This window comes from Haliotis rufescens, unplaced genomic scaffold, assembly GCF_023055435.1.
Source record: "Haliotis rufescens isolate VD_foot unplaced genomic scaffold, xgHalRufe1.0.p SCAF_55, whole genome shotgun sequence".
Classification (NCBI taxonomy): Eukaryota; Metazoa; Mollusca; class Gastropoda; order Lepetellida; family Haliotidae; genus Haliotis; species Haliotis rufescens.
This window is the reverse complement of record NW_025964279.1, coordinates 1,287,736-1,315,391: the sequence shown is the minus strand read 5'-3', so window position 1 is coordinate 1,315,391 and position 27,656 is coordinate 1,287,736. Positions and strand designations below refer to the sequence as shown.

Here is a 27,656-nt window from a genome sequence, read left to right as displayed (position 1 = left end):
CTCTATACAATTCAACACTTTGGGATTCAAGGTAAGAATGTGGGTCCCAAGCAACCTATGATTGTGGTAAAATAAGACTCAATGAGAGGGGGGTGATAAAACTGGCATATTTGCTGAAGACATGGTAAATAAAAGCTACTAAACCATCTCCATAATCATAAGAAATGTCTGCAAAAGGTAGAGTCGATTGTATGATTCCGACTTTTTCATAAGGAAAGGTGTATGAATCACTTCAGTGATGATACCAGGTGTTTGACAAAACGTGAGCTATCCTTCCCAACTGGAGGCTCCCATCACAAACACATGCAAAGGCAAGTCAAGTGTTCACCTGAAAAAAAACACAGGATCATATCGTAGACAATCGTTTATTTCTTAAATAAATAGAGATGTTGGTCCATAACACATTGCTATTAAACCAGACAATCAGAAAAGCATGGCAGGGGAGCAAGGTTGATGTCTCATGTTGATGTGGTCTGTATTTTCAAAAATACAGTGGTGTTATTCTATTGGTTCCTGTCATGGCAGTTGATCTTTTCCTCTAATAATGTGGTCAGCCAATAACAACAGTTGTGCCCAATTCCAAGCTCATATTCACAACAGGACAGCCAGCTTTCCTTGTGAAACATGTATTTTATTTGACATAACTGTACATCATAAGTGTGCCTGTACATAACATAACTCTCTCACATCTTTTATATACATATATACAACCACACCATGAATACCTCAACATATACTTTCAAAACAACAATATTTGGGTGTAGAGATTGGCAAAACTGATGACAAATGTACCATGCTTTGAAAGAGGTCAAGACTGAAGCCCTGAAGCCAAGACCATGGTGATACTTTTCCAGGCTAAAAGTAAGACCCAAGTGCACCTTCAAACAGATCTATAGGACATTCTTCCTTTACTTCAGAATAGGTCTTCACCAACCCATGCTTGCTGTAAAAAGCGACTATGCTTGTCGCAAGAGGCGACTAACGGGATGAGGTGGTCAGACTCACTGACTTGGTTGATGCAGTGGATTGTCTGGTCCAGACTCAATTATTTACAGACCGCAGTCATATAGCTTGAATATTGCCGAGTGCGGCATTAAACAACAAACAAACAAATCCTTTACTTCAGTCACTTCACTGGACAGGCTGGCATGTGCAATGTTGACCAACACCAGGTGCTTTATCTGGACCATGTATGTGTTTTATGTATGCATGGGGGATGCACTTTGCACAGCAAATTCCAGCGCTTCAGACGATTGGACTACCCTTCCCACAGATAAATCTAAGAATATTCTCTCCATGACAGCTAACTTCTTCAGAGAGACAGGTAAACTAACTGTCGTGATCTGTCACCTTGTTAAAGTAATATCAGGTTGGCATGATGTGTGTGTGTCTGTCTGAGATACCATGCCACAGTCAAACATGGATACCCACTCCGACAGTTTATTGACTCCGATCGGATCAGTCCTTGTTTTATCTCGTTAATGCCGAGCATCAGTGGGTGAGTATGGTTTTACGCCGCTTTTAGCAATATTCCAGCAATATCACGGCGGGGGACACCTGAAATGGGCTTCACACATTGTACCCATGTCGGGAATCGAACCCGGGTCTTCGGCGTGACGAGCAAACACTTTAACCACTACGCTACCCGACCGCCCCTCCGAGCATCAGGCAGGGCAACAAAAAGTACTATCTTTTAAAATACTTTGGCATGACTTGGCTGGGGATCGAACACCGAACCTTCCGCTCTCCAAGCAGACACTCTCTCCACTAGACCCTGGAGGCAGTCACCGAGGAACTGAACGTCAAAGACGTCTTGTAGACTTCTAGATAAATATCCTCAAATCTAACAAGGCTTCTTAGCTCCTTGTTAATTTGTTTTGTAACACTCAGCAATATTGCAGCAAACCGATGTCAGTCCATAAAAAATTGAGTCTGAACCAGACAGTCTAATGATTCATACTGATCAATGCATTTGGGATAAAATGACATGAATCAATCAAGTCAGAAAGCCTGACTACACATTCCTGTCAGTTTCCTCGAACGACAAGCATTGGTTGCTGAAGACCAATTCTAACCACTCTTTATTTTCAAGTCTATACTCAGAAAGTTGGAAATAACTTAGCAAAGATAGCGTGATCCCTGCTGAAATTGATAATTTACACCTGATCCTTTCCTTCATCTTTATAGGCTTACAAGAGATGATGGAGCCTCCCCAGAGAGACAGCGAGATGCAGTGATGATGTGGTACTATCTGTGGCGATGTCCCGTTTCTCTAATGCTTCTTGTGGCCTCGACCCTGGGGCCCACCGCGGTTGTAGGTGAAACTTTTGTTCCCTCGGGAGCTGTTGCGTTTCTGATTCTGATAAAAAGAGACAGTGTGAGATTCAATGCAATTGCCAGATCTTTTACAGTTGTATCATACTAACCTTTCCTAAAAACAACATTCCAACATTGATAAAGCTGGAATATTGCTGAATGCAGAGGAAAACAATACTTCATCAACCAGGTCACATGACACACCAACAACCAGGTCACATGATTCAGCAACAACCAGGTCACAGTGACACACCATCAGCCAGGTCACATGACACAACAACCAGGTCACATGACACACCATCAACCAGGTCAAAGTGACACACCATCAACAAGGTCACATGACACACCAACTACCAGGCCACATGATTCACCAACAACCAGGTCACAGTGACACAACATCAACCAGGTCACAGTGACACACCATCAACCAGGTTACAGTGACACACCATCAACCAGGTCACAGTGACACACCATCAACCAGGTCACAGTGACACACCATCAACCAGGTCACAGTGACACACCATCAACCAGGTCACAGTGACACACCATCAACCAGGCTACAGTGACACACCATCAACCAGGTCACAGTGACACACCATCAACCAGGTCACAGTGACACACCATCAACCAGGTCACAGTGACACACCATCAACCAGGTCACAGTGACACAACATCAACCAGCTCACAGTGACACACCATCAACCAGGTCAAAGTGACACACCATCAAGTAGGTCACAGTGACACACCATCAAGTAGGTCACAGTGACACACCATCAACCAGGTCACAGTGACACACCATCAATTACACATGACAGCTGATCTGTCACCCAATATAGTACAAACATTGTTTTCTGGATTTAAAATATGTTGAGATGAATTTCCAACTGAAATTTTTGCATTCCTTACCTTATTCTTTTTTCCTTTCTTGAATTTTCCAGCAGGATTAAACTCATCTTTAGCTTTTGAAGTTCCTGAAATATTGCAGTCAGCATTTTATCACAAGTGGGTGAGAAGTAAGATTCATTGAAACACCAGTACACCACAACACTCAACGATTCAATACACGATATCCTGCAATCTGTATCTATCACATGTATTTAACAAATTGTTAATCATGATGAACAAAAAAAGAAGAAAATAACTATACAATTTGTCATTTAACTCCTGCAGCTGGAGTGAAACCTTGTTTATCTGGAGATCCTTTGGCTGCTTGTGTTGGGAATGCTTATATACAGTTGACCCGTGAAGATCCAGGGTAGAATAGGTCTTCAGCGACCCATGCTTGCAGTAATCGGGATCGGGTGGTTGGGCTTGCTGACTTGGTTGAAGCATGTCATCGATCCCAACTGCATGGATCGATGCTCATGATATCAATCACTGGATTGTCTGGTCCAGACTCAATTATTTACAGACCGCCATCATATAGCTGGAATATTGCTGAGTGCGGCGTAAAACAACATACCAACTAACCAACTATATTACATTACCGCTTACCATTGATTCGTTAATCAGGAACTTTGTAAATCCAAACAACTTAAATTTGAACAGCACCGTCTGGATTAACGGGGTTCCACTGTATAAAGCTACAATCAAACAGGATACATCCTTCAACAAACATTAAACACTGAACACAAACCTTGAAATATTTTGCTGTAAGAACCACTGTAATCATGTGGCACAAACTCCTTGGTTTTCCTCCCCTTCTTCTTTGGCACCTCTTCTTCTTCTTCTCCTTCTTCCTCCTCCTCCTCTGGTTCTTCTCCCACCTCTTCCCCAAGGGATGGCTCTTCAACCACTCCCTCGTCCATGGCCCCGGGAAGACTTGCCTCATACAGTGGGTCCTTTTTCTTCTTCTTTTTCTTCTTCTGCAAAAGAATAATAGCCATGTTGGAATGTACTTATTTTTGGGGTTGTTGCTTAACGCCACACTCAGCAAATACTCCAGCCATATGACGGCGGTCTGTAAATAAGCAAGGCTGGACCAGACAATCCAACTATTGAGCATCTATCTTTGCAGTTGAGATACGATGACATGTATCAACCAAGTCAGCAACCCGTTAGTTGCCTCTTACAACAAGCACGGTTGCAGAAGACCAATTCTAACCTGGATTTTAACGGATATACCTGGTCAGAAACATGTTTGGGGCATTACAAGTGTACAATTTCTTCAAGCCAATATGCAAATATCAAATTGATTGCATGAACTTTTTTCGTGACAGTGAGGAAAACACTACCTGCTTCACACAAAAAATGAGTAAAACAGGGAAATATGGTGGAAACTGATAATATTCCCAAGTGCTGTAAACTAGACTTGCTTATTTATTGATGTTCGGTGTTGTCTGACTGTTAGAGTCTTCCAAGGTTATTAAAGATTTAAGTGTAAGTCATACTTTGAAGCCATTTTGTCTACCAAATTCATTTTCACGTTGTCTGACAGATTTATCTGGTCCTGCTTAAATTTGTTTGTTTGTTGTGTAACACCACACTCAGCAACATTCCAGTTATATGATGGCGGTCTGTAAATAATCGAGTTGGGACCAGCACAGCATAGTCGTCTTTTACGACAAGCATGGGTTGCTGAAGACCTATTCTACCCTGGATTTTCACGGGCGAGAACTGCTTAGAACTTCTATTTCGCATCAAGTTTGCAACTGTCACATGGGAATCAGACATTTCCGAGTTCATGCCGTTTTAGAATTATTACAGGACCAATATTGAGGAGTGAGTGAGTTTGGTTTTACGCCACTTTTAGCAATATTCCAGCAATATCACGGCAGGGGACACCAGAAATGGGTTTCACACATTGTACCCATATCAGGAAACAAACCCTGGTCTTCGGCGAGATGAGCAAACGCTTTAACCACTAGGCTACCCGACCACCCCCATTATGGAGGAAGAGGCTTTACTGCTAATTTGTATATTGAATACAATGTGATAATACCTCTGAAGTTAGGAAAACATGAACAACAAAAATCCCAATTTTGAAACAAAAAATTCCTATTTGCCTACCAGTGGAACTTACATAAATCACTGCCTGACATGCATGAGATACATGGGCCATATTCAGTGCAGAGGTGTGGAGACATCTTATGTGTCAACCTGTCCCAATCACGCGATCAACTTGAGTGAATGAGAATGGTTTTACACCTCTTTCAGCAATATCATGGCGGGAAACAACAGAAATTATGTTCACACATTGTACACATGTGGGGTGTTCAGCGTAACGAGTTGGTTACCACCCCCCCACCCCCCCCCCCAGTGGCAGGAGTTCACTGCTAACACCATCAACATGTATTACCTGAGCCTGCTCTCGCAACACAAACTCATTGGTGCTGATGGGGATAGTGTCAACCTTCACTCTCTTGGCAGGTGGTTCTGAAAAGAAATCATTTGGTCATTAAACCAGTGAGTGACTATGCTTAGTCAGTGACACGTCAACTATAGCTGTATGAGCACTTATTTGATGTCATCACAAAGCAGTGAAACAAGACTTTTCCCGACTGTCTGAAGTTTAAAACGGAGAATGGGGAAGTTGTCAAACACTTTTCACTTAAACTTTATTATTTTGAGGCTTACTCAATTGCTTAGTGACACATGTAATACTGTTTAACACAGATAAATAATTGTTTATGTTATTCATAATGGGCATTATCAATTCTCGGTCACATGACTGTCCTGTGTCGACATGTGTGTGACTGACATGAGTGAGTGAGTGAGTGAGTGTCAGGAATTGAACCCAGGTCTTTGGCGTGACGAGTGAATGCTTCAACCACAAGGCTACCTGACCGCCCCTCCAGTCACAATGAACACACACTGGTTGACCAAACACACTATGCTATTGACATTAAAAGTGGCCTTTGAATAATTGAGTCAGGGTCCCAATTCACAAAGCCTTTGAAGCACTTGACCTGTCATAACTATAGAGTTTATCATAGCATACGGATGTTGTAGCCCAATGAACACTTCGTGGGCCGGGCCCTTGGCCATAAACCAGTTACTTTATGAATGGGCAATGTCATACGCCATCAGGGTGTGATGACATGCAATAAAACAAAACCTTCTCTACTAGATTCATTTACTCAACTCTTATGACGAATAAAGTGCTCGGGACTGATTCTAACCTAGTCTACTTGTCACTCACCATATATATGCACTGGTTGACCTGTGACCGGGTCGATCTCGGTGTCTGACGTGTGTTCTGTCGGAGGCTTCACACCCTTCTCTGTGACTGTGTTTGGTTTCAACTTCCAGGGACTTACATTCTAAAACAAGAGAAAGAGAGTACATTAATCAGCACTTAATCACCAATATTCCAGCAATATCTTGGTGAGGAACACAGAAAATGGGTCATATGGAGAATTGAACCCGGGCCCTAAGCATGAAGATCTCGTTACTCAACTCTTACGACAAGTATAGTCACCTGTTACGATAATCATGGGTTGCTGAAGACCTACCGGTATTCTAAACTGGATCTTCGACCATGATTGATAAAGAAGTACTTTCCTATAAACAGTAGCTGCTACAATGATGACCAATCAAAATCCAGTATTTTCCAAAGTCATGGTACAATTAGATATACCGGGTAACACCACTTTAAACAGTACATAGTAACATCACATCAAATCTTATCCCGCATGGCACATAGCATAAATCGTTGTGACTGTAGGAGTTGTTTGTTTGATTGTTGTTTACACCGAATTCAGCAATGTGCCAGCTATATGAAGGCAGCCAGACAATCCAGTGATTGATATTGTGAGCAACAATCCACACCGCCAGGGCATGATGAAACACCAATCAACACACTGACAATCTCCTCTCAACCAAGTCCCGAGGATGACCACCCCTTCAATTTGGTCGATTTGTTACAACCAGCACAGATTGCTGTGGATCAATTCTAACCCAGAATCCCCACTGGCAGCATTTTCCCGAGGCAAGAGAGTTAACTGACTATAAAAGTCCAGTTTCCACCCTTGCCGAACTAGGCTGGTATTATGGAGTTACATATTGGCTGGACTAACGAGTCTATGCATAGTCCAATCAAAATCACGCACCGAAATCGAAATCCGGTTCGTAAAGTGTCATGCAGATTTCTGTCGACTGCAGGATTTGCAAAGCATGTGCACCGCTAACTCGTCAACAGATATTTTCTATATCTTTTCATGTTTTTAATCAAGGTGCTCACATGATTTGATGCACTTCGCGATGTAAGACTCGTTTGATCACAATATAGATATTAATTATCGATGAGATCGTCTTGACTGGGCGCCACCGTTTTGTTTGAAGCAAATGCAAGTGATACGAGAGGTTGAATTTGATTGGTCAATAGGAGAGGCATAGAAAGGACATTACTCGTAATAGCCACTGGTGGCGCTACGATCGAGCCGAGGAATTCCAGGCTAGTTCGGCAAGGGTGGAAACTGGACTTTTAAAGTCAGTTAACTCTCTTGCCTCGGGAAGATGCACTGGCAGTGACTAATAGGAACATCTTCCATCGACGATCCATCCTAGTACAGAAACATATGCATGGCTAAATGTGAAGTGTTTCAAACCCTCTGAAAACCTGTGTTCAGTACAAGTTACATCATATCCATTTACCTGATTTCAAGTTTCAAGATTCAAAAAATTAAAAAATTAAAAATCACTTTCAAAATGAAACCCAAATTTCAAGGTCGTGATGTCCCCACTAGATTTTTCTTCTTCACCTACCTGAATAGATGGTTGTGTTTGTGACAATTCTTTGGTCTTTGTTGACTTCTCATCTGGTTGTAAATACTGAAAGATGGAGCAAATAATCACAATATATCTCCACCTGACATGACAAATAATATTCTTTGAACATCAAGGAGTGAAAGGGTGAGGTTTTATGCCGCTTTTAGCAATATTCCAGCAATATCACGGCGGGGCACACCACAAATGGCCTTTACACATTGTAACCATATCAGGATTCGAACCCTGGTCTTCGGCGTGACGAGCGAACGCTTTAACTACTAGCCTACCTGACTGCCACATTGAACATCAAGGAACCAATGGATACATGAAATCAAATTTCTCATTACAGCATTTCAGTAACACAAGTCGTAAATAGGACTTTCTTAAAGTTCTTAGTTTTAGAGGTTGTTGACCGTGACCAAGCCATCACATTCGCCATGACTATATTTACATAAATAGGAAATTCCTAATTCCCTTTTGGGAAGTTTTACTGAAAAATGCTTCAGATTTAGACTCTGAGGTCTAGATAATTCCAAGGGAGGATGCTGATAAAACAAGGCTCATAATCAAGCCAATTGTTGGATTCAAACCATGTGACAACAGATCCTGGTACAACCAAGGGAGGCAACTCTGCACAGTGATTTGCTGTACCCCATTATCTCTTATTACCCCAATAACAGAAGCATGATCTGACCCACCATCTGAAAAGGACTCAAGAACATCCCCTTTATTTCTTCTGCCTTCTTCTGAACAGTTGACATGAAACTGTTCGTTCTCTGAAATCAAAAAGGTCATCCAAAAAATAACATACCGGTATGTTCACTGGAACACAAAAACAATACATTGTTTCTGAAACTGTTCATTGTTGATCAATTATTTCAAAAGACAACAACCGAAAAACCGAGTGAATGTTGTTTTACACATTAGTCAGTCATATTCCTGCTGCATATCATGACAAGCCGGGGGTGTCATTGATTGGAAATCTTAGGATGAATATATCAATTCAAAAACATAACTATATCAGTATATCAATCAATAAATAAATAAACAAAGACCATTGAACAAATAACATATGTTTTTCATCTATTTCATATTTCAAAAGTCTACACATTCAGATAAACATCTGTCACGAAATCGTTAAATTTCATCTTGTAATTATCCCTAACATGAAAAAATATTTCCTTTTGTGTATTTTTTCTTTGATCAGCTCCACGAACATCGACATCAAAACCCAACCAGTAGCTTGCGATACTGTAATTTTTATGTGTACAGCATATTGTCACACTGCCAAAGTAGTAGTAATGTTCTCATGAGTGAGTGAGTGAGTGAGTGAGTGAGTGAGTGAGTGAGTGAGTGAGTATGGTTTTACGCCGCTTTTAGCAATATTCCAGCAATATCACGGCGGGGGACACCACAAATGGCCTTCACACATTGTACCCATGTTGGGAATCGAACCCGGGTCTTCGGCGTGATGAGCAAACGCTTTAACCACTAGGCTACCCGACCGCCCCTTTTCATAATGATACAAAGCAATCTGTAAATGCTCGCACTGAAACACTTGCACTCGGTCACACTGCTATTTCAGAATAAGCGTGTTTGTTTACAATCACGCGAAGGGTCAGATCACATGATATGCAAATGTGCTTGTGACAGTAGTGTCATGTTATGTCATCACTGCACGGGGGTGTGTTGAGAGTGATCACCTTCCTCGTCCAGCTGAAGGCGGAGATGATAGGATTGTCCTGGAGGGGTATCTTGCCACTGCCATCCCGGAACACAGACGATGTTGTAGAAATCAGGGAGGAATCTGAAATAGTAAATGAATGCCATTTTACACCCTTTTGAAAAGCATATTTTCTTTTGCAACAGCATGTAAACTATGTATGACAGGAAGGTCTCTCAGAGATTTAAACCCATAACCGGCAGATCCTGTCAAGGCTAAGGGATGCAACTCTGCACCATGCCAAGAGATAGGGACAAGTTGGAAGTTTAAGCTCATCATCATCATTCAATGTACTGTCTGTGATGGTGCAGGCCTATGTGTTACTTCAGTTCTCCATGTTTAATCAATGTAATCAGTTTATTTCAAGCAGACGACAGAAGCAAGAAGGGAGTTGCTTCATCATGTTTTGTTTGTTTATTTGATTATTTGTTTGTTGTTTAACGCCACACTCAGCATGTTCCAGCTATATGACGGCGGCCTGTTAATAATCAAGTCTGGACTATACAATCCAGTCACTGAAATCATGAGCATCGATCCACGCAATTGGGACACGATGACATGCATCAACCAAGTCAGCGAGCCTGACCACCCGATCCCATTAGTCGCCTCTTACGACAAGCATAGTCGCATTTTATGGCAAGCATGGGTTGCTGAAGACCTGTTCTACCCCGGATCTTCATGGGTTGCTTCATCATGTTTAAGTGAGGACTGGGAAATCAGGGATTTGTGACATCACTCAGCACCTTATCTCGATGAAGGACTGAGAGTGAGAGAAATTCTGTACAGTCATGGATTAAACCGTATCTGTCTGTTGATTACCTGGTTGGGTTTCATCGTCTGTAACCATGGCAACAGCCTTGTTAATGTGAGAGGTGTCATGAGGACAGTTAAGAAGGCTCTCCGAGTCATACTTTGGGTGCTGGGCAGCCGAGGGGAACTGGACTTTGGGCCGGTCAACCTGAAGTACAATTCAGCTTTCATTCATTCATTTTCACAAATGCATTAAATAACCGACAGTGTTGACAATTTGCCTGGATGTGCTTGAAACGTTTCAAGTTACTTCCACATGATCGAAAAGATCGGAGAGTGAACGGAAGGTCCAAACAACCAAGCAATCAAATGCAATACTTGGAGAGAAAAGTGCTAAGTAAGCAATTGTGTTTATTTTTGTTACGCGTGATCTAGTTTTACTGAACCTATGGAAAAACAGCAAAATGACGATAACCAACACTCATTACGACAACAAAAACATAAGTGCACAGTGAAATTACAAGATCAAATCAAATCAAATCAAATCACACCAAAATTGTAAGCGTGACAACCGTCATCACTCGACTACACTTGCTAGAACCAGTGGGCAAATGTGCTGTTACACCATATTACAGCTTAACACATATAATATTGTCAGAATATAAGAAAACCGTAGGTAAAGTCAATTCATACTATTCAAAGTCTCTTCTAATGAGTGAGTGTGTATGGTTTTATGCCGCTTTTAGCAATATTCCAGCAATATCACGGTGGGGGACACCAGAAATGGGCTTCACACATTGTACCCCTGTCGGGAATCGAACCCGGGTCTTCGGCATGACGAGCGAACGCTTTAAGCACTGGGCTACCCGATCGCCCCCTCTCCTAATGAGACAAACATTTTGTGAAAGTGAGTGGATTTACTTTGCAACCACAATACATTAGTGTCGAGTTCAGGATCACTATCATCATCACCATAAGACTGATGACGAACAATCATATCCTAATATATATCATGTCTTGTGACACAGAAAAATTCAAAGCCTTGGCATGTGTTACAAGAAGGGAGAATAAGGATGAAATACTCATATCCACTGACACTATGACAAGGCAAGTTATGTGCAAGATATGCTCCGGAAAGGAGGACTACCGCCATTTTCAGTCTAAGTCAAAGTCGTTGCCATGGAAACTCGAATTTTTTTTAATTTTTTTTTTAAATCCTCAAATTTCAAAAGGCACCAGTTCACAACTAGACCTATCTATGTGCCAAGTTTGGTTGAGATATCACTCATGGTTTTGGAGTTCTGATCCGGAAACGAAATGTGCTGGACAGACGACAGCACCCATTCCTATATCCACCTTCCACTTCGTGGCAGGGGACAATAGAAATGAGTAAGTTGTGTTTTGAACAGCAATCCAGTTATATCATGGTGTCAGCTTAATGTAAGAGGACAGCCTGAAGTGATGCAGGTCTTCGACGTATACCACTTTGGCAAAACCAATGAGCACGAGTATTGAGTATGGTCAGAGCAAACCGGGATTCAAACTGATCGGTTCCTGGCACGCATAAGGGATGCAACTCTGCACAATGAACTGTGGCTCCTTAGACGACTGTTCCACCTGTGCCCCTACTGGAAATTTGAGGTGACTGACCTTGACAAGGGAGACACTTCTGGCCTCCATGATGATGCTGTGAATCTCGGACAGGTTCTGTCGGACGAGGGGGGGTATCGGCCTGCAGCATGCCAACACACCCTGCTGTTCACGGGGCAGCACCTGGGCCGACTGCAGCAGCATGTGGTTGGGGAACACATACCTACAACACACAGAATCTGTCAACACCAAGATCCATTGCAGTCAATCAATGTTTAATAGTGAAACATCAACTTGAATACAGTACTGGACTTTCTTGTCCGTTAATTGATCACGTAACAAAGGACACACCGAAAAAAGTACAAAACAGCTTCTGTCAACTCATAGTCAAATGATCTAGATACATACAGTCAAGTCTCGTTAATCCGACAATCGGCTTTATCCGACACTAATGATGGGAACCGATTAAATCAGTGCTATTTAGACCCGTTAATCCGACAGTCTCGCACTCCGACTCCGACACACCTAATTTGCAACGAATTACCAAAATCACTCATTAATCAGTCTTGTTAATCCGACACAGTGATAAGCGTACTCCGTGGTCATCTGCCCACAAGTACACAGCCCGTGTTTTGATGCGAGACGAATCGGCTGGTAGCTACATATTACAACGGCTGCAGAGAGAAACTTGCTTAACAATAAACAATTAATGCTTTAAATAAAGAAAACAGTATAATATACAAAGCTTAGATTACCTCAATCTTATTAAAATCAGATACAAGTTCTTGCTATCGACGATGGCATCCCATTACAAGTCACGTCAGAACAACCTTGACCTACCAATGAAATGACCAACAGGAAGTCGACGTTAGCAACTTAGAAAGCAGCTTTCTTAGCTTTGGGTACGAGTTTCAAAGTTGCGACTTTAATTCCAGACTATGCTAGTATTTTGAATCAGTCATACAGTCCGTATGAATATTTATTTTATATTTTTTATTACGTGTTTGAATTCTTATGTATCATGTAGTTGTCCGATTTTCGATCACGAACGTTGATACTACTAAATTTCGTTTATCCGACATACTCGTTAATCCGACATAATTATATGCAACCATCGATGTCGGAATAACGGGACTTGACTGTATATGTACCCACAGTTCCCAGTATCAGGTACATTAACGTGACATCTCGATCAGTAAACAAGGTCTACATTTTCTGATTACCCGTTGGTTACCGACAGAGAAAGGAAGATAAGCAGTATGCAGATGGGATGCAGAGCTCCAGATAAGCTTTTGGTGTTGTGGGTATTTTACCCATGCATTTTAAAATCATTGGGTATCAGTAATTCTATCTGGGTATTCAAATTTCTGTTACCCACTAGTTTTTACACATGTGGGTATTTAAGTTAAATATTTAAAAACACTATTCATCTAGTCCCTGTAAACTGGTGTCATGTGGGTTCGAGAGCTTAAAAGGACTAAAAAATACCACGATACTTCCACAAGAAAGTGTGATGGCAAATGACCATGATGTAACTGTCATCGTGGAGTTTGGCAAGGTTGACGGAATGCCCATTTATAATTTCAAAATAAGTTGCTGATTTGCTAATCGAATACGCAGGGTTACTTCACAATATTTTGATGATACGCACTAGTTTTATTTTTGTAGCGTATCTGTAATGTTCGTTGCGTATTTGATACGCTTGGATTGTATTTTACTGCGTATTTCTGCATTTCTGATGCATATTTTACGCAGATACGCAGTTTATCTGGAGCTCTGGGATGGGATATCTGTAATTTCTTGTTGAGCAGAAATATGGACTATTAACTTAACAATCATTTTAGGTTATGCATGTAATTGTCGAGACAGAATCCTTAACGACACTGCAGGCTTCTCTAGGTCATGCACTGTAACCATAAGGGTGTTCCACAAAGTGATCTTTGCGTGTAGGTGTTTCTAACTCCCACACTCCACCCTAGACTTATGAGAGTCGTAACACTGAGATTGTTTTGTGGAACGGGACCCTGATCCCCATATTAGTCAGCGAGTACAATCCCATGAAACAACAGGGACAGGTCTGCCCCAGAGTTGCCACAGGGCCAGCACTGACTGAGTGAGTGAGTAAGTATGGTTTTATGCCGCTTTTAGCAATATTCCAGCAATATCACAACGGGGGACACCAGAAATGGGCTTCACACATTGTACCCATGTCGTGAATCGAACCCGGGTCTTCGGCCTGACGAGCAAACGCTTTAACCACTGCTACCCGACCGCCCCCGAGCACTGACTGATGACGTTCACCTACCAGGGACTCTCTTCCTCCTGTCTGGCAATCTTATTCCGCCAGGCATACAGATCCCGGAGAGCCTGGTGCTGCTGGGAGTTGAACAGTTTCTTACTCTTCCTGTACAGGTCCAGGTACTGGCTCTCCTCAAACACGGGCTTCCTGTACACCTGCAGAAACACATAGACAGCTAGTTAGAGGGGCTTTTATGCCACAGTATTCAGTGTTAACAAGGCGTGTCAGTTTATTGTAGGAGAAACGCTCAATGTAACACAGGTTACACTTTGGTGGAGCATGTGGGCACTGTTGTCAATCAACCAATCAGGACCTACCCTGGCACAGATGCGGACACTGTTGTGTCAATCAACCAACAGGACCTACCCTGGCACAAATGCGGACACTGTTGTCAATCAACCAATCCGGACCTACCCTGGCACAGATGCGGACACTGTTGTCAATCAACCAATCAGGACCTACCCTGGCACAGATGCGGACACTGTTGTCAATCAACCAATCCGGACCTACCCTGGCACAGATGCGGACACTGTTGTCAATCAACCAATCAGGACCTACCCTGGCACAGATGCGGACTCTGTTGTGTCAATCAACCAACAGGACCTACCCTGGCACAGATGCGGACACTGTTGTCAATCAACCAATCAGGACCTACCCTGACACAGATGCGGACACTGTTGTCAATCAACCAATCAGGACCTACCCTGGCACAGATGCGGACACTGTTGTGTCAATCAACCAACAGGACCTACCCTGGTACAGATGCTGGCATGTTGTCAATCAACCAATCCGGACCTACCCTGGCACAGATGCTGGCATTGTTGTGTCAATCAACCAACAGGACCTACGCTGACACAGATGCGGACACTTTTGTGTCAATCAACCAATCAGGACCTACCCTGGCACAGATGCTGGCACTGTTGTGTCAATCAACCAATCAGGACCTACCCTGGCACAGATGCTGGCACTGTTGTGTCAATCAACCAATCAGGACCTACCCTGACACAGATGCGGACACTGTTGTGTCAATCAACCAATCAGGACCTACTCTATCACTGATGCGGACACTGTTGTGTCAATCAACCAATCAGAACCTACCCTATCACTGATGCGGACACTGTTGTGTCAATCAACCAATCAGGACCTACCCTATCACTGATGCACACTGTTGTGTCAATCAACCATCAGAACCTACCCTGGCACAGATGTGCACGCTTTTAGACAGGACATGGTGGAGAAGGTTCTTCTGCTCATTGCCCTTCTGAAGCAGTTCGTTCTTCATCTTGTCATAGATGTACAGTAGGTAGTGTGTGTCAGTCCTTGCATACTTCACCATTAGCTCTGGCAATGGCCTGAGGAAAGTACCAGAAGCTTTCTTTACTAAAATCAGGCATTAACACCTCTTGTCTCAGCTGTGTAGAATTACCTCCAGTGGAAATCATCCTTTATGCTTTAGCTACCATAAACAACTGATAACAACAGAAAATAGGAAAATTGCTTTGAATACACAAAACATATGAAAAATACAACTGCTAGACAGTTTCCAAATTTGTCTTTTCCCTAATATTTTATAAAGCATATAACATTATAAGGACTTAATCAATTTACTGTGTGTACTTTCCTTGAGTGATCAATCTCATTAAAATCAGATCTTAGTTTTCGCTACCGCTAAACAAAGATCTGAGGACATCCCATTACGGGTCACGTCAGAACGACCTTTCGCGAATTTTGACCGACCAATGAAATGACTGACAAGAAATCGACATTTGCCAATCAGAAGGCAGCTTTCTCGAGCTTTAAGACACTAGTTTCAAACTGGTGACTACGCTTCGAAACATATTTTGACATATTCTCGATTCAAAAAAATTTCAAACTGATAAGAAGAATATTCTGGAATGGCTTATAGATGGCCTAGATTGTATGGATATAATCATAAAACCCGTAACTGTCGTTCGGAATACTCCGTGTTAAATATTTTGTGGTTGCATGATTAGAAAACACATTCTGACTTGTCACTTTCATGATCTGGTAAGCGACGCTCTGATTGGTTGGATGAAAGGTCATTCTGACGTGAACCTTAATGGGATGTCCCCAGATCTTTGTTTAGCGACAGCGATAACTAAGATCTGATTATAATGAGATTGCTCGAGCGTTTGGACCCTAATATCAATGTCAATTAGATTCCTTTCTTCCTTTAATTATTATATTAACTCTACCCCATTGATATTGCAAAAGACTTTTTGATTGGCTGCTGATATCACATGATTTACCTGATCCTCCAATCAGCAAGCTGATACTTCTTGTCTGTTGTCACCTGACAGTACACATTCAGGAGATGAGCCAGTGATGCTCTAGAATGTTCCAGAGTCCGAGCTGCCTCTCCTGTGTCAAACATGTTGACCACATACAAGTTGAAGTCACGTTGAAGCCATTCAATGTCAGATTGAGCACCATGGAATACCTACAAGTAGAGGGACTGAGCGAGTGAGAAAATATACTAATAGATGCAGTAAGCAATATTACAGATATATCATATATATATATATATATATATCATGGATGGCTATAGATAATTCAGCCCAGTGCCCCAGGTCAAAAAGTGTAACCTCATTAGTCAGCTTTTACAACAAGAATGGGATACTTGAGACCTATTCTGCCCTGAAATAACAAGAGGGCATCTTACCTTTTCTGCCCTGAAATACCCACGGGGCATCTAACCTATTCTGCCCTGAAATACCCAGGGGGCATCTAACCTTTAATGCCCTGAAATACCCACGGGGCATCTAACCTTTTATGCCCTGAAATACCCAGGGGGCATCTAACCTATTCTGCCCTGAAATACCCAGGGGGCATCTCCTCTTCTGCCCTGAAATACCCAGGGGGGCATCTAACCTATTCTGCCCTGAAATACCCAGGGGGCATCTAACCTTTAATGCCCTGAAATACCCACGGGGCATCTAACCTTTTATGCCCTGAAATACCCAGGGGGCATCTAACCTATTCTGCCCTGAAATACCCAGGGGGCATCTCCTCTTCTGCCCTGAAATACCCAGGGGGCATCTAACCTTTTGTGCACTGAAATACCCAGGGGGCATCTAACCTATTCTGCCCTAAAATACCCAGGGGGCATCTAACCTATTCTGCCCTGAAATACCCAGGGGGCATCTAACCTATTCTGCCCTGAAATACCCAGGGGGCATCTAACCTATTCTGCCCTAAAATTCCCAGGGGGCATCTAACCTATTCTGCCCTAAAATACCCAGGGGGCATCTCCTCTTCTGCCCTGAAATACCCAGGGGGCATCTAACCTTTTATGCCCTGAAATACCCAGGGGGCTTCTAACCTATTCTGCCCTGAAATACCCAGGGGGCATCTCCTCTTCTGCCCTGAAATACCCAGGGGGCATCTAACCTTTTATGCCCTGAAATACCCAAGGGGCATCCTACCTATTCTGCCCTGAAATACCCAGGGGGCATCTAACCTATTCTGCCCTAAAATACCCAGGGGGCATCTCCTCTTCTGCCCTGAAATACCCAGGGGGCATCTAACCTTTTATGCCCTGAAATACCCAGGGGGCTTCTAACCTATTCTGCCCTGAAATACCCAGGGGGCATCTAACCTATTCTGCCCTGAAATACCCAGGGGGCATCTAACCTATTCTGCCCTGAAATACCCAGGGGGCATCTAACCTTTTATGCCCTGAAATACCCAGGGGGCATCCTACCTATTCTGCCCTGAAATACCCAGGGGGCATCTAACCTATTCTGCCCTGAAATACCCACGGGGCATCTCCTCTTCTGCCCTGAAATACCCACGGGGCATCTAACCTTTTCTGCCCTGAAATACCCACGGGGCATCTAACCTATTCTGCCCTGAAATACCCACGGGGCATCTAACCTATTCTGCCCTGAAATACCCAGGGGCATCTAACCTATTCTGCCCTGAAATGCCCTGAGATCCCAACTAGCTCCAGTATTAAGGATATAGTCATCCTTACCTTTACAGTGTTTGGGTCTGTGAACACTTCATTAAGGATGTGCATGTTATGTCGGAGCTCCAGTGTGTCAATGATGTAGTCCTGTTCTCGTGTCGACACCTGCATCAGGCACGTCAGCCCCTGAAAACTCCTGTACGTGTGAGCCTGGAAAAAATCAAACCTCATTATATAAACTGTTTGAGATTCCCTGTGTTGGTTCAAAGTAGAAAAAGAGGTGAGAGGAAAATGGTATCTAATGTTGAGTTCAAGATTACTGCGCTTCTTTTAACATGTGGTGCTGTGCTGTGCGTGGCTGCTTGTACTAATCTGGACTACTGCCGGTCTTAAAGTGCCAGCCGACTGACGTATACCATGCCACTGTTTAAAATGTACACACCACTCAGACACAGTACACATCTCTTAATGTCTTTTGGTATGACGCACCCGAGGATCGAACCACCGAGCTGCCTTTCTCTTGGGCAGATGCTTTATCCACTTGACCATGGTGGCAGTCAGTACAATAGAAATATATTTAATTCTAAATACGACAGGAATAATATTACCTGTACATCCTAGAGGGTGTATTTTGTACCCAGAATGATCAACTTGCTCACATACTAATACAAGAAATTTGTCACCATTTGCAGAAGATAAACACAGTTATTTGACAAGAAACCACATTCTCACCTTAAGCTATCTTAAACATGTTAAAGCCCTGTTGTGATAGATGTTTTTCAGAATACAAGCATTATGTAAGAGGTGGTTAAGTAAGTACGTGTTAATTTAAGCCGTAGTCAGCAATATTTCAGCCACATCAAAGACTCCTGTATACATAATAACGACACCCCTGAGGTAAGATAAACAAGAGTTTGCCACTAACGCGGCTATATCCCCCGCCCCTGTTGCAGAATTTGAAATAATTAAATCTAAAAAAAACCGTAATCTTTTTTTAACCGAGGTGGAAGTTGTCATGGAAATTGTAAAAAAAAGTCCATCTTGTTGCCATGGAAACGTAAAAAACTAAAAATTCTAAAATTTCTAAATAGCAAAAGGCACCAGTTCAGCATGTACCTGACAGACCTGCAAAGTTTGATGAACAAATATTGAACGGTTTATGAGTTATGCTCCGGAAACTAACCCTACCCTCACAGAACCTAAGACCATCTTGTCGCCATGGAAACGTAAAATATAAAAATTTCTAAAATTTCTAAATAGCAAAAGGCACCAGTTCAGCATGTACCTGACAGACCTGCAAAGTTTGATGAAAAAATATTGAGTGGTTTATGAGTTATGCTCCGGGAACGAAATGTGACGGATGGAGGGACGTATGGACAGACAGAGCCCGTTTCTATAACCATTCTATAAATATGTGCCAGGTCAGACATCGGAACCATCAAATGAGAGAATCTCTTGAACATGTGATATGCTCACCTCCAGGTCAATAGCCAATGCCGGAACAGTCTTCAGATGGTCACACAGCTTCTTCAGCTCAGACTCTGTGTCAATGAGGGTCAGAGGTGTCGAGTCTATGGGACGAGGCTCCTGGAAGTACAAAAAAGATGAGTTCAGTATGGTAACTACTGAATAATAGAGTCTGAACCAGACAATCCAGTAATTGATACAATGAGCAACCATCCATGCTATCAGGTGCATGGACACATCATCATCAAAGCCTGACGATCTGATCCGTAAGTCACCTCTACCCATTAGCACTGCTTACTGGGTACCAAGTCTAACCCAGGTGCAGAATGGGTACCCGAGAGGTGATAATGGTAGAATGACTGATAACTAAATTATTATTTCTTAAAGGTTGGTTGGTTGTTCGTTGTTTTACGTTGCACTCAGCAATATTCCAGCTGTATGACAGCAGTCTGTAAATAATCAAGTCTGGACCAGACACTCGAGTGATCGATCGCAATTGGGATCGACAACATGCATCAACCAAGTCAGCGAGTCTGACCACCCGATCCCGTTAGTCGCCTTTTACGACAAGCACAGTCGCCTTTTATGGCAAGCATTGGTTGCTGAAGACCTATTCTACCCCGGGTCAGATGAAACACGGTGCTTTCGTCACTTTTGCTGTCAAAATTGTATACCGTATCGCAGGAAATGACTATTGCTCCAGGTTCACTGGTTTGTCTTGCAACGATTCAGTCATTTATTTCCCGTAGAAGGCGGCGTGTTTGCCATGTGCAGCAGCCAGAAAATGTTGACGAGTAACCAGAAGCGTATTCTACACTCTAAATTAAAGCTGCTATTTGGGCACCAGAAATAGTTAAAAATTCGCCTATTCTACCCCGGATCTTCACGGGTCATTTCCTAAAGGAGTTTGAGTTGGTATGGATAACTGCTTTCAGCAACCACATCGCTGAGGGCGTACCAATAATGGACACCCACTGCACCCATGGTGGGAATACAACCTAATGTTTTCAGCCTGATCTGCAAATGCTTTAATCTCTCTGCTATTCCAATGCAACCACCTACTGTCCAGATCTCCTTAGACGTTGCCTGGTAACCGACACATACCTGCACTTCTGTCGCCATCAAATGCTGGGGGTTATACTGAAGGTGATCAAGCTCATATTGGTAGGGATGTGGGTAGCTGAAATAAAGTAAATAAGTGAGTGAGTGAGTGAGTTGGGTTTAATGCCGCTTTTAACAGTATTCCAGTTATATCGCGGCATGTCAACTTAATGTAGGAGGAAAGCCCGAAGTGATGCAGGTCTCAGGCGTTTACCACTTCGGTGAAACCCACGAGCACGGGTATGGTGCTGACAAACCTAGAAACATAATCGGGGCGAACCGGGATTCGAACCCACAATCATAGGTTTCTGGCGTGGCCAAGGGACGCAACTCTGCACAGCGAATCGCAGCGCCTTAGACGACTGGGCCACCCGTGCCCCCTACAGTAAATAAACTTCTGCCAAGTCCATTAACTAATTTCAGTAAGAAACAAAGTGCAGGTGAAGGTGTTATGAGAGCTTTTTTCTTTACTTCATATTTATCTTAAAGTACACCAGTACTTAAAAATAATGTCTTTATTTTCACAATTGTTCATACAATTTATTAAACATGTTGAAGGAAATCTGTAAAAGAATTAGTTTAAAAAATGAGTCTGATCACACAGACAACCTTAGCTTTAATGTATGCCACAAAAGTATATTGCATAATGAGCCTGTTGTCACAAGGTGATATAACTCAACTTACACAAATGTCGGACTCTCCATATCAAGCGGTGTGATTTTCTCCGGTAACCGCAAACTGTCTGTTAAAAGAAAACATTGATAATTTCATGTACAAAGTTTACAAATAGGAAATAGAGATTATAAGCTGAGGAGTTTCAGTATTGTAAAGATCATACATTAGGAATATAAATGGTATTAAAGTTAGTCATTTATACATTTATTACATCAAGAGTGAGTCAGTGAGTGAGTTGGGTTTAACGCCGCTTTTAACAGTATTCTAGTTATATCGCAGCGTGTCAGCTTAATGTGGGTGGAAAGCCTGAAGTGATGCAGGTCTCAGACGTTTACCACCTCGATGGAACCCACGGTTTGGGTATGGTGCTGACAAACCTAGAAACATAATCAGGGCAAACAGGGATTCAAACCCACAATCATAGGTTTCTGGAATCTTGTTCACCCATGCCCCCAACAGATCAAGATACAAAACCAACAGACATTGCCTCTCGTGAGCACTATACCATTTCACACAGTCAAGAGGACTAGTTTAAACCTTTGCTGCCATGGTGACAACCAACCTACCTGCAAGAGACTGTTGAGCATTCAGCTTGTGTTTAATCTGTGGGATGAAGGGCCGGTTGCTGTTGTCTATCTTCACTTTAAACTTGAGCTGGGGACGTTCAATGTTCCGTGCCGCCAGCAGTCTGTATGTGTTGTCCCCTGCTGTGCTCTTCTCCTGAAATAGTGAAAGGAGTGAATGTTGTTTTACGCCACAGTCAGCAATGTGACAGCTGTTGATTGAAGAATGTTAACCTGGAAAGAAATGTCTGTTAATAGATGGGTTTTTTAGTAGAAACTGGTACTGGCTGATACAAATGTTTTGCATCAATACGCGGGGCCCAATGGTGGGTCACAAGCCTGTTGTCAGTAAAGGTTTGGGCCAATAGTCAGTAGTCAATATACTTCTGGCTTTGTCAGTAAAAACACTACAAACCGGAATCTAAAATGCAAAATCATCTCTACGTGAATGTGGATTGTCAGTCTGTCTGGAGGAAAATATATGGACAGGTAGTTCTGATTTCATATTATTACTGTCATTTGTGTTTGGCAAATACCTAGTCATCTAGTCATGTAAGACTTCTACAAGATTTTAACATGATTAATATGAAAAACAATAAAGTTTCAAATTACGCACACCAGATTTTTTACGAACATTTTACATAAATTTTTTACAGTTTAACATGGATACCCCACTCAGACACAGTACATGTTCCGCTGATGTGATTCCAGACTGACCACAACCCACGATTAAAGTTTAATGTTATATTCTGATTTCTGAGTCAGCATTATTGGCATTCATCAAGTGAGTGAGTATGGTCTTAGGCTGCTTTTAGCAATATTCCAGCAATATCACAGCAGAGGACACCAGAAATGGGCTTCACACATTGTACCCACATCGGGAATCGAACCCAGGTCTTCGGCATGATGAGCGAACGCTTTAACCACTAGGCTACCCAACCGCCCCGGCATTCATCAAAGTAACCATGGAAAGTGTTCCTACCTTTTTGTTCCAACTAGCTGCTGTTGATGTCCTTGCTGTGGCTGTGGCAAACACCAAGTCAGCCTCCGGTTTCTTGATGCCAGAGGCTTCATCCAGGCTCGAACCCTGATGTGAAAAAAAATTCAGTTTGTCAATGGTAGAGGTACAAATGTCAAAAACGGTGCCAATTTACACAAAGCTTGAACAAGTGTGTGCACAAATACTTCTACAACAATAACTTCCCAGACCATTTATTTCATCATTGCCACAAAAAATACCTGTAGACAACAATATGAAATCAGTGACATCATTCAGTGAAATGATACAACACAAGCCCCGCCCATTCTTTTATTAGCCAATCACGCAGCAGTATTCCATTAGTGGGTGTGGTTTATGTTTTTTCGGATTATGGAAACATAAATGCCAAAATATATGAGCCTATCAAGCCATGGAACAATTTGCCATTTATTTATAATAAACTTACAATCATGATAAATTCAGCACCTAGATCACGAACTGAACATTTGACTGTAAAGCGAAGTGACTGACTGAAGCATTGTTCATCAAAAACTCTAAGCAAGTTTTTGTCCTGTGACATATGAAAAGGGCCATTTAACAAAGACTTTTCAATACTTACAACTCTCTCAAGAATCTGATCATTAGCATCCATGACAGCATCAAACTTGTCCTCAAACTCAATAACATCACTGTTGGTCGATATTTTGGCCTTGACACTCTGTTGGCGTAGGATGCTCTCTATCCTGAAATATTGTATCCAAAACATGATTAAGTATGCAAATAATTATTAGGGGAACACAAAAAACATGAAGAAAGATGATTTCTGCCAAACCCATTAGCATTAACATGATTAACTGACCTGTGAAGACCCGGAGTCTTCACGGGTCTCATGTTGATGACACGTAATCCCCCAAATCACAGACCCTGACCACCCGATCTCAATTCAGTCGGCTCTCACAACAAGCATGAGGTAAGATGATATAACTTGCAATATAAATGATAAGAAGCAAGGTCTTACAGCTGCAAGATTCTCCTGCCCTCAATGTCCAGCACATCCTTGACCGATCTGAATGTCGAGTAGAAGTCATAGTCGTCGCCTGTCGGTAGACTATTGGAGGACCGCGTGGCCTGTAGAACACTTTTCAAGACTTTCTGAAAAAAAAGGGTAAGGGCATATACATATGCGTTACAGAAGTGGAATGAGTGAGTGAGTGAGTATGGTTTAACACCGCTTTTAGCAATTTTTCAGCAATATCACTGCGGGGGACACCAGAAATGGGCATCACACATTGTACCCATGTCGGGAATCGAACCAGGGTCTTCGTCGTGACAAGCGAAAGCTTTAACCAGGGGCTACCCGATCACCCGACAGAAGTGGAATGATTCTTAGGCTCAGGACCAAATCCATAAAGCTAAATGTACACTCTATTACAAAAATACTAATCGCCATTCAACATGAGTAGAAACACATATTATCTGCAGTGTTCATGTTGTATTCCTGGGTGATTTCCCAATCCTGTTTGGGAGGAGTTCTCCTTATTGGACATGGATATGGAGGTGACAATGTTTGAAGCTGACCAAAATGTATTAGAGGTCCAAAGGACCAGTACATTGAAAAATCCTGTTGGACCTCACCATGCTCATGATGCTCAACAAGATGGGACAATCATGCTGACCAAAAATGGTTTACAATGGTATTCTACAGGCTACAATGTTTAGTATAGAAACCACTAAAGAAGGTAACCATTGTACCATGCAGGATTGTTTATGTTGCTTGTTTTGCAAAGAGTTCAGAGTCAATCTATCACTGATTTTAAAACTGTACAAACTCAAATTACTTTGTTCGTCCCCAAAGACTAGACCACCGAACTATAATTTTTTTTTATGTTTACTGGTCCTGAAGAAAATATACAAGACTCGGACCAGTGGACTAGTTTTAGTGTCAATCACTGGATGATCTGAACATGCTGAACCACATGCATCTTCCCAAATCAAGGGAGTTAACAGAGTATATAAGTTCAGTTTCCACCCTTGCCGAACTAGCCTGGAACTAGGAGTTATATTTTGGCTGGACTAACAAGTCTATGCATAGTCCAATCAAAATTGCATAACAAAATCAACATTCGGCTCGTAAACTGCTGTGCAGATTTCAGTTGATTGCAGGATTTGCAAAGCATGTTTACCATCAACATGCCGTCAACAGAAATTATTCCAAATCTGTTCATGTTTTTAATCAAGGTGCTCATGTGATTTGATGCACTTCGCAAAGTAAGACCCGATTTATTACAATATGGATTTTAATTATCAATCAGATCGTCTTCACTGGCGCTGCCATTTTGTTTGAAGCAAATACAAGTGAGGTGAGGTGAGGTGAAATGGGGTTTAAGGTCGCGTCCAAGTTTATTGCACTTATATAGCGATGTGCATGCACGTGTATGTGTGTGTGTGTGGCTGCTTGTACTAGTCCGGACTGATGCCGATTTATAGTGCTAGCCCACTGAGATACCATGCCGCAGTTTAACATGAATACCCCACTCAGACACAGTATACTGACTCCGAGCCGACCAGTCCTTGTTGTAGCCCTTTAATGCCGAGCGCCAGACAGGGTAACAACAAGTACCATATTTTAACGTCTTTTGGTATGACGCGGCTGGGGATCGAACCCCCGACCTTCCGCTCTCTGGGCGGACGCTCTACCATTAGATCACGGAGGCTGTCCAAATGCAAGTGATATGAGAAGTGGAACCTGATTGGTCAACAGGAGGGATATAGAAGGGAAATTATTCATAATAGCCACTGGTTGAACTGTGATCGAGACTAGAAATACCAGCCAAGCTCAGCAAGGGTGGAAACTGGACTATTACAGTCAGTTAACTCCCTTGCCTCGGGAAGATGTGTCACCTGTGACATATCATGGCTAACTGTAGTAGATGGGTGTATGTAAGTTCGTAACCCAAACAAGTTTGTACACCTAGAAATGAATTTTTTTTTAACCCAAAATCAAGTGTAATATCATAACCCTATGCAAAAAGCAATGAATTAGATCTAAACAACATATAATATAAAGGCATAGGGGCCATCACTCTTAAACAAGAACAACATATGAGGTTTATCTTAAAGAAAACACTGTTTCAATTTACAATTACTTTTGGGCTCCTTGATCCAAGCAGCTGTTGAGATGGAGATTGGCGATATTTATCTGACAATAATACCAGGTGTACATGGTGTAGGTACAAAATACTCAAAACAATGCCATTATCAGTTTATGTATCTTATGCAATTTTGATGTTCGGACGTGACAATAAGAACTTCAGCGTGAAAAATGTGATGGTTGGCAACACTGTTTATGAAATATTTAAGCAAATGATGGCTGTCTTAATGGCATGATTGCGTGGTGATAAATTTGTTTTTTAAAATCTCAACAGCATCTATTTTGTCCTTTATCCCAGTGTGACTAATAGACTGTTCCGTTGTTCATCTTGTCAATATAATTGTGATAATATAATATTGTGTCTCGCCTGATTTTGAGTCCCTCGACGACAGTTGAGTTTAAAATAGATGCACAACATGATCCGTCACATGATATTACAAACAGGAAGTTTACAAACAGCAGCCGTGTATCTTAATTCCTAACATAACTTCAGCGGCAAATGGCGAACACTTTGATGTATTCAGTGGGCTTTGAACCGTCTTCCTTGATCAATAAATAAAGTGTGTATTGTTTAGGTGCTCCAAAAGAAGTGAGGCTCTCAAACTTGTTACATGGGGATAATGCAACGATAATATTATCGCATAAACAAATATAAGAGCTGGAAACCTAAAATTTGAAGCATATTGACTATATTGTGAGCACCCCTGATAATGGAGCCATTCCTAGTGTATAGATATGGCACCAGCAGCACCACTCTTAAAAGCCAGCATCTTCATTGTGGTCTCTGGATTATCTTATACCTCCCTTACTCATACTAAATCATGACACACATAGAAACATTGCATCCAAAAATAATGTTGTCTTATAAACGAGTGCTATCCAATATGTTTACGACTTTTCTGGTGGAACTGAAATTTAACTGTAACCCAACTGGGCCCACAGCCCCCTGAGGCAGGATAGTGGTATTACTGAAACACCGGAACCATATATATATAAATATATATGACGGCGGTCTGTAAATAATTGAGCCTGGACCAGAAAATCCAGTGATTGACATCATGAGCATCGATCCACGCAATTGGGATCGATGACATGCATCAACCACGTCAACGAGCCTGACCACCCGATCCCGTTAGTCGCCTCTTACGACAAGCATGGATTGCTGAAGACCATTTCTACCCCGGCTCTTCACGGGCCTGTGACTGGGGCCTAGATGTTTGGTTGACATCAGATTGAAGAGGTATCTATCCTCAGGTGAAAGCTATATTTTGGTACCTATGAAAAAGTGTATACCTGTGAATATTCATTGATGTCAGCATATCCCGGAATAATCGGTTGGCATTCACTATTGTCGTCTTTCACATCGTCGATGTCCATGCTTTCACGGGACGACGCCATTTTG

The 27,656-nt window shown here is 42.2% G+C and overlaps 1 protein-coding gene across 1 annotated transcript; it reads right to left on the bottom strand.

Moving 5' to 3' along the window:
• Positions 1 to 1,639: 1,639 nt before the first annotated feature.
• LOC124144994 (exosome component 10-like) lies at positions 1,640 to 27,656 on the bottom strand. Its single transcript, XM_046514623.2, has 22 exons — positions 27,548 to 27,656; positions 24,122 to 24,255; positions 23,723 to 23,846; positions 23,107 to 23,211; positions 22,128 to 22,281; positions 21,571 to 21,628; positions 20,890 to 20,965; positions 19,795 to 19,905; positions 18,385 to 18,528; positions 16,658 to 16,848; positions 15,583 to 15,739; positions 14,394 to 14,542; positions 12,149 to 12,311; positions 10,568 to 10,706; positions 9,729 to 9,832; positions 8,724 to 8,801; positions 8,023 to 8,088; positions 6,458 to 6,578; positions 5,615 to 5,691; positions 3,953 to 4,181; positions 3,223 to 3,287; positions 1,640 to 2,359 (listed from the first exon to the last, which is right to left on the bottom strand). The coding sequence occupies exons 1-22, from the start codon at positions 27,650 to 27,652 to the stop codon at positions 2,273 to 2,275; spliced, it is 2,637 nt and encodes an 878-aa protein (XP_046370579.2). The 5' UTR covers positions 27,653 to 27,656; the 3' UTR covers positions 1,640 to 2,272.

Coding starts and splice junctions, on each gene's coding strand:
- LOC124144994 (XM_046514623.2), bottom strand. CDS start 27,652: ATGGCGTCGTCCCGTGAAAGCATGGACATCGACGATGTGAAAGACGAC. Junction 23,212..23,722: donor ATCAGATTCTTGAGAGAGTT/GTAAGTATTGAA, acceptor TTTTCACATCAG/GGTTCGAGCCTGGATGAAGC. Junction 9,833..10,567: donor AGACGATGAAACCCAACCAG/GTAATCAACAGA, acceptor TTACTATTTCAG/ATTCCTCCCTGATTTCTACA.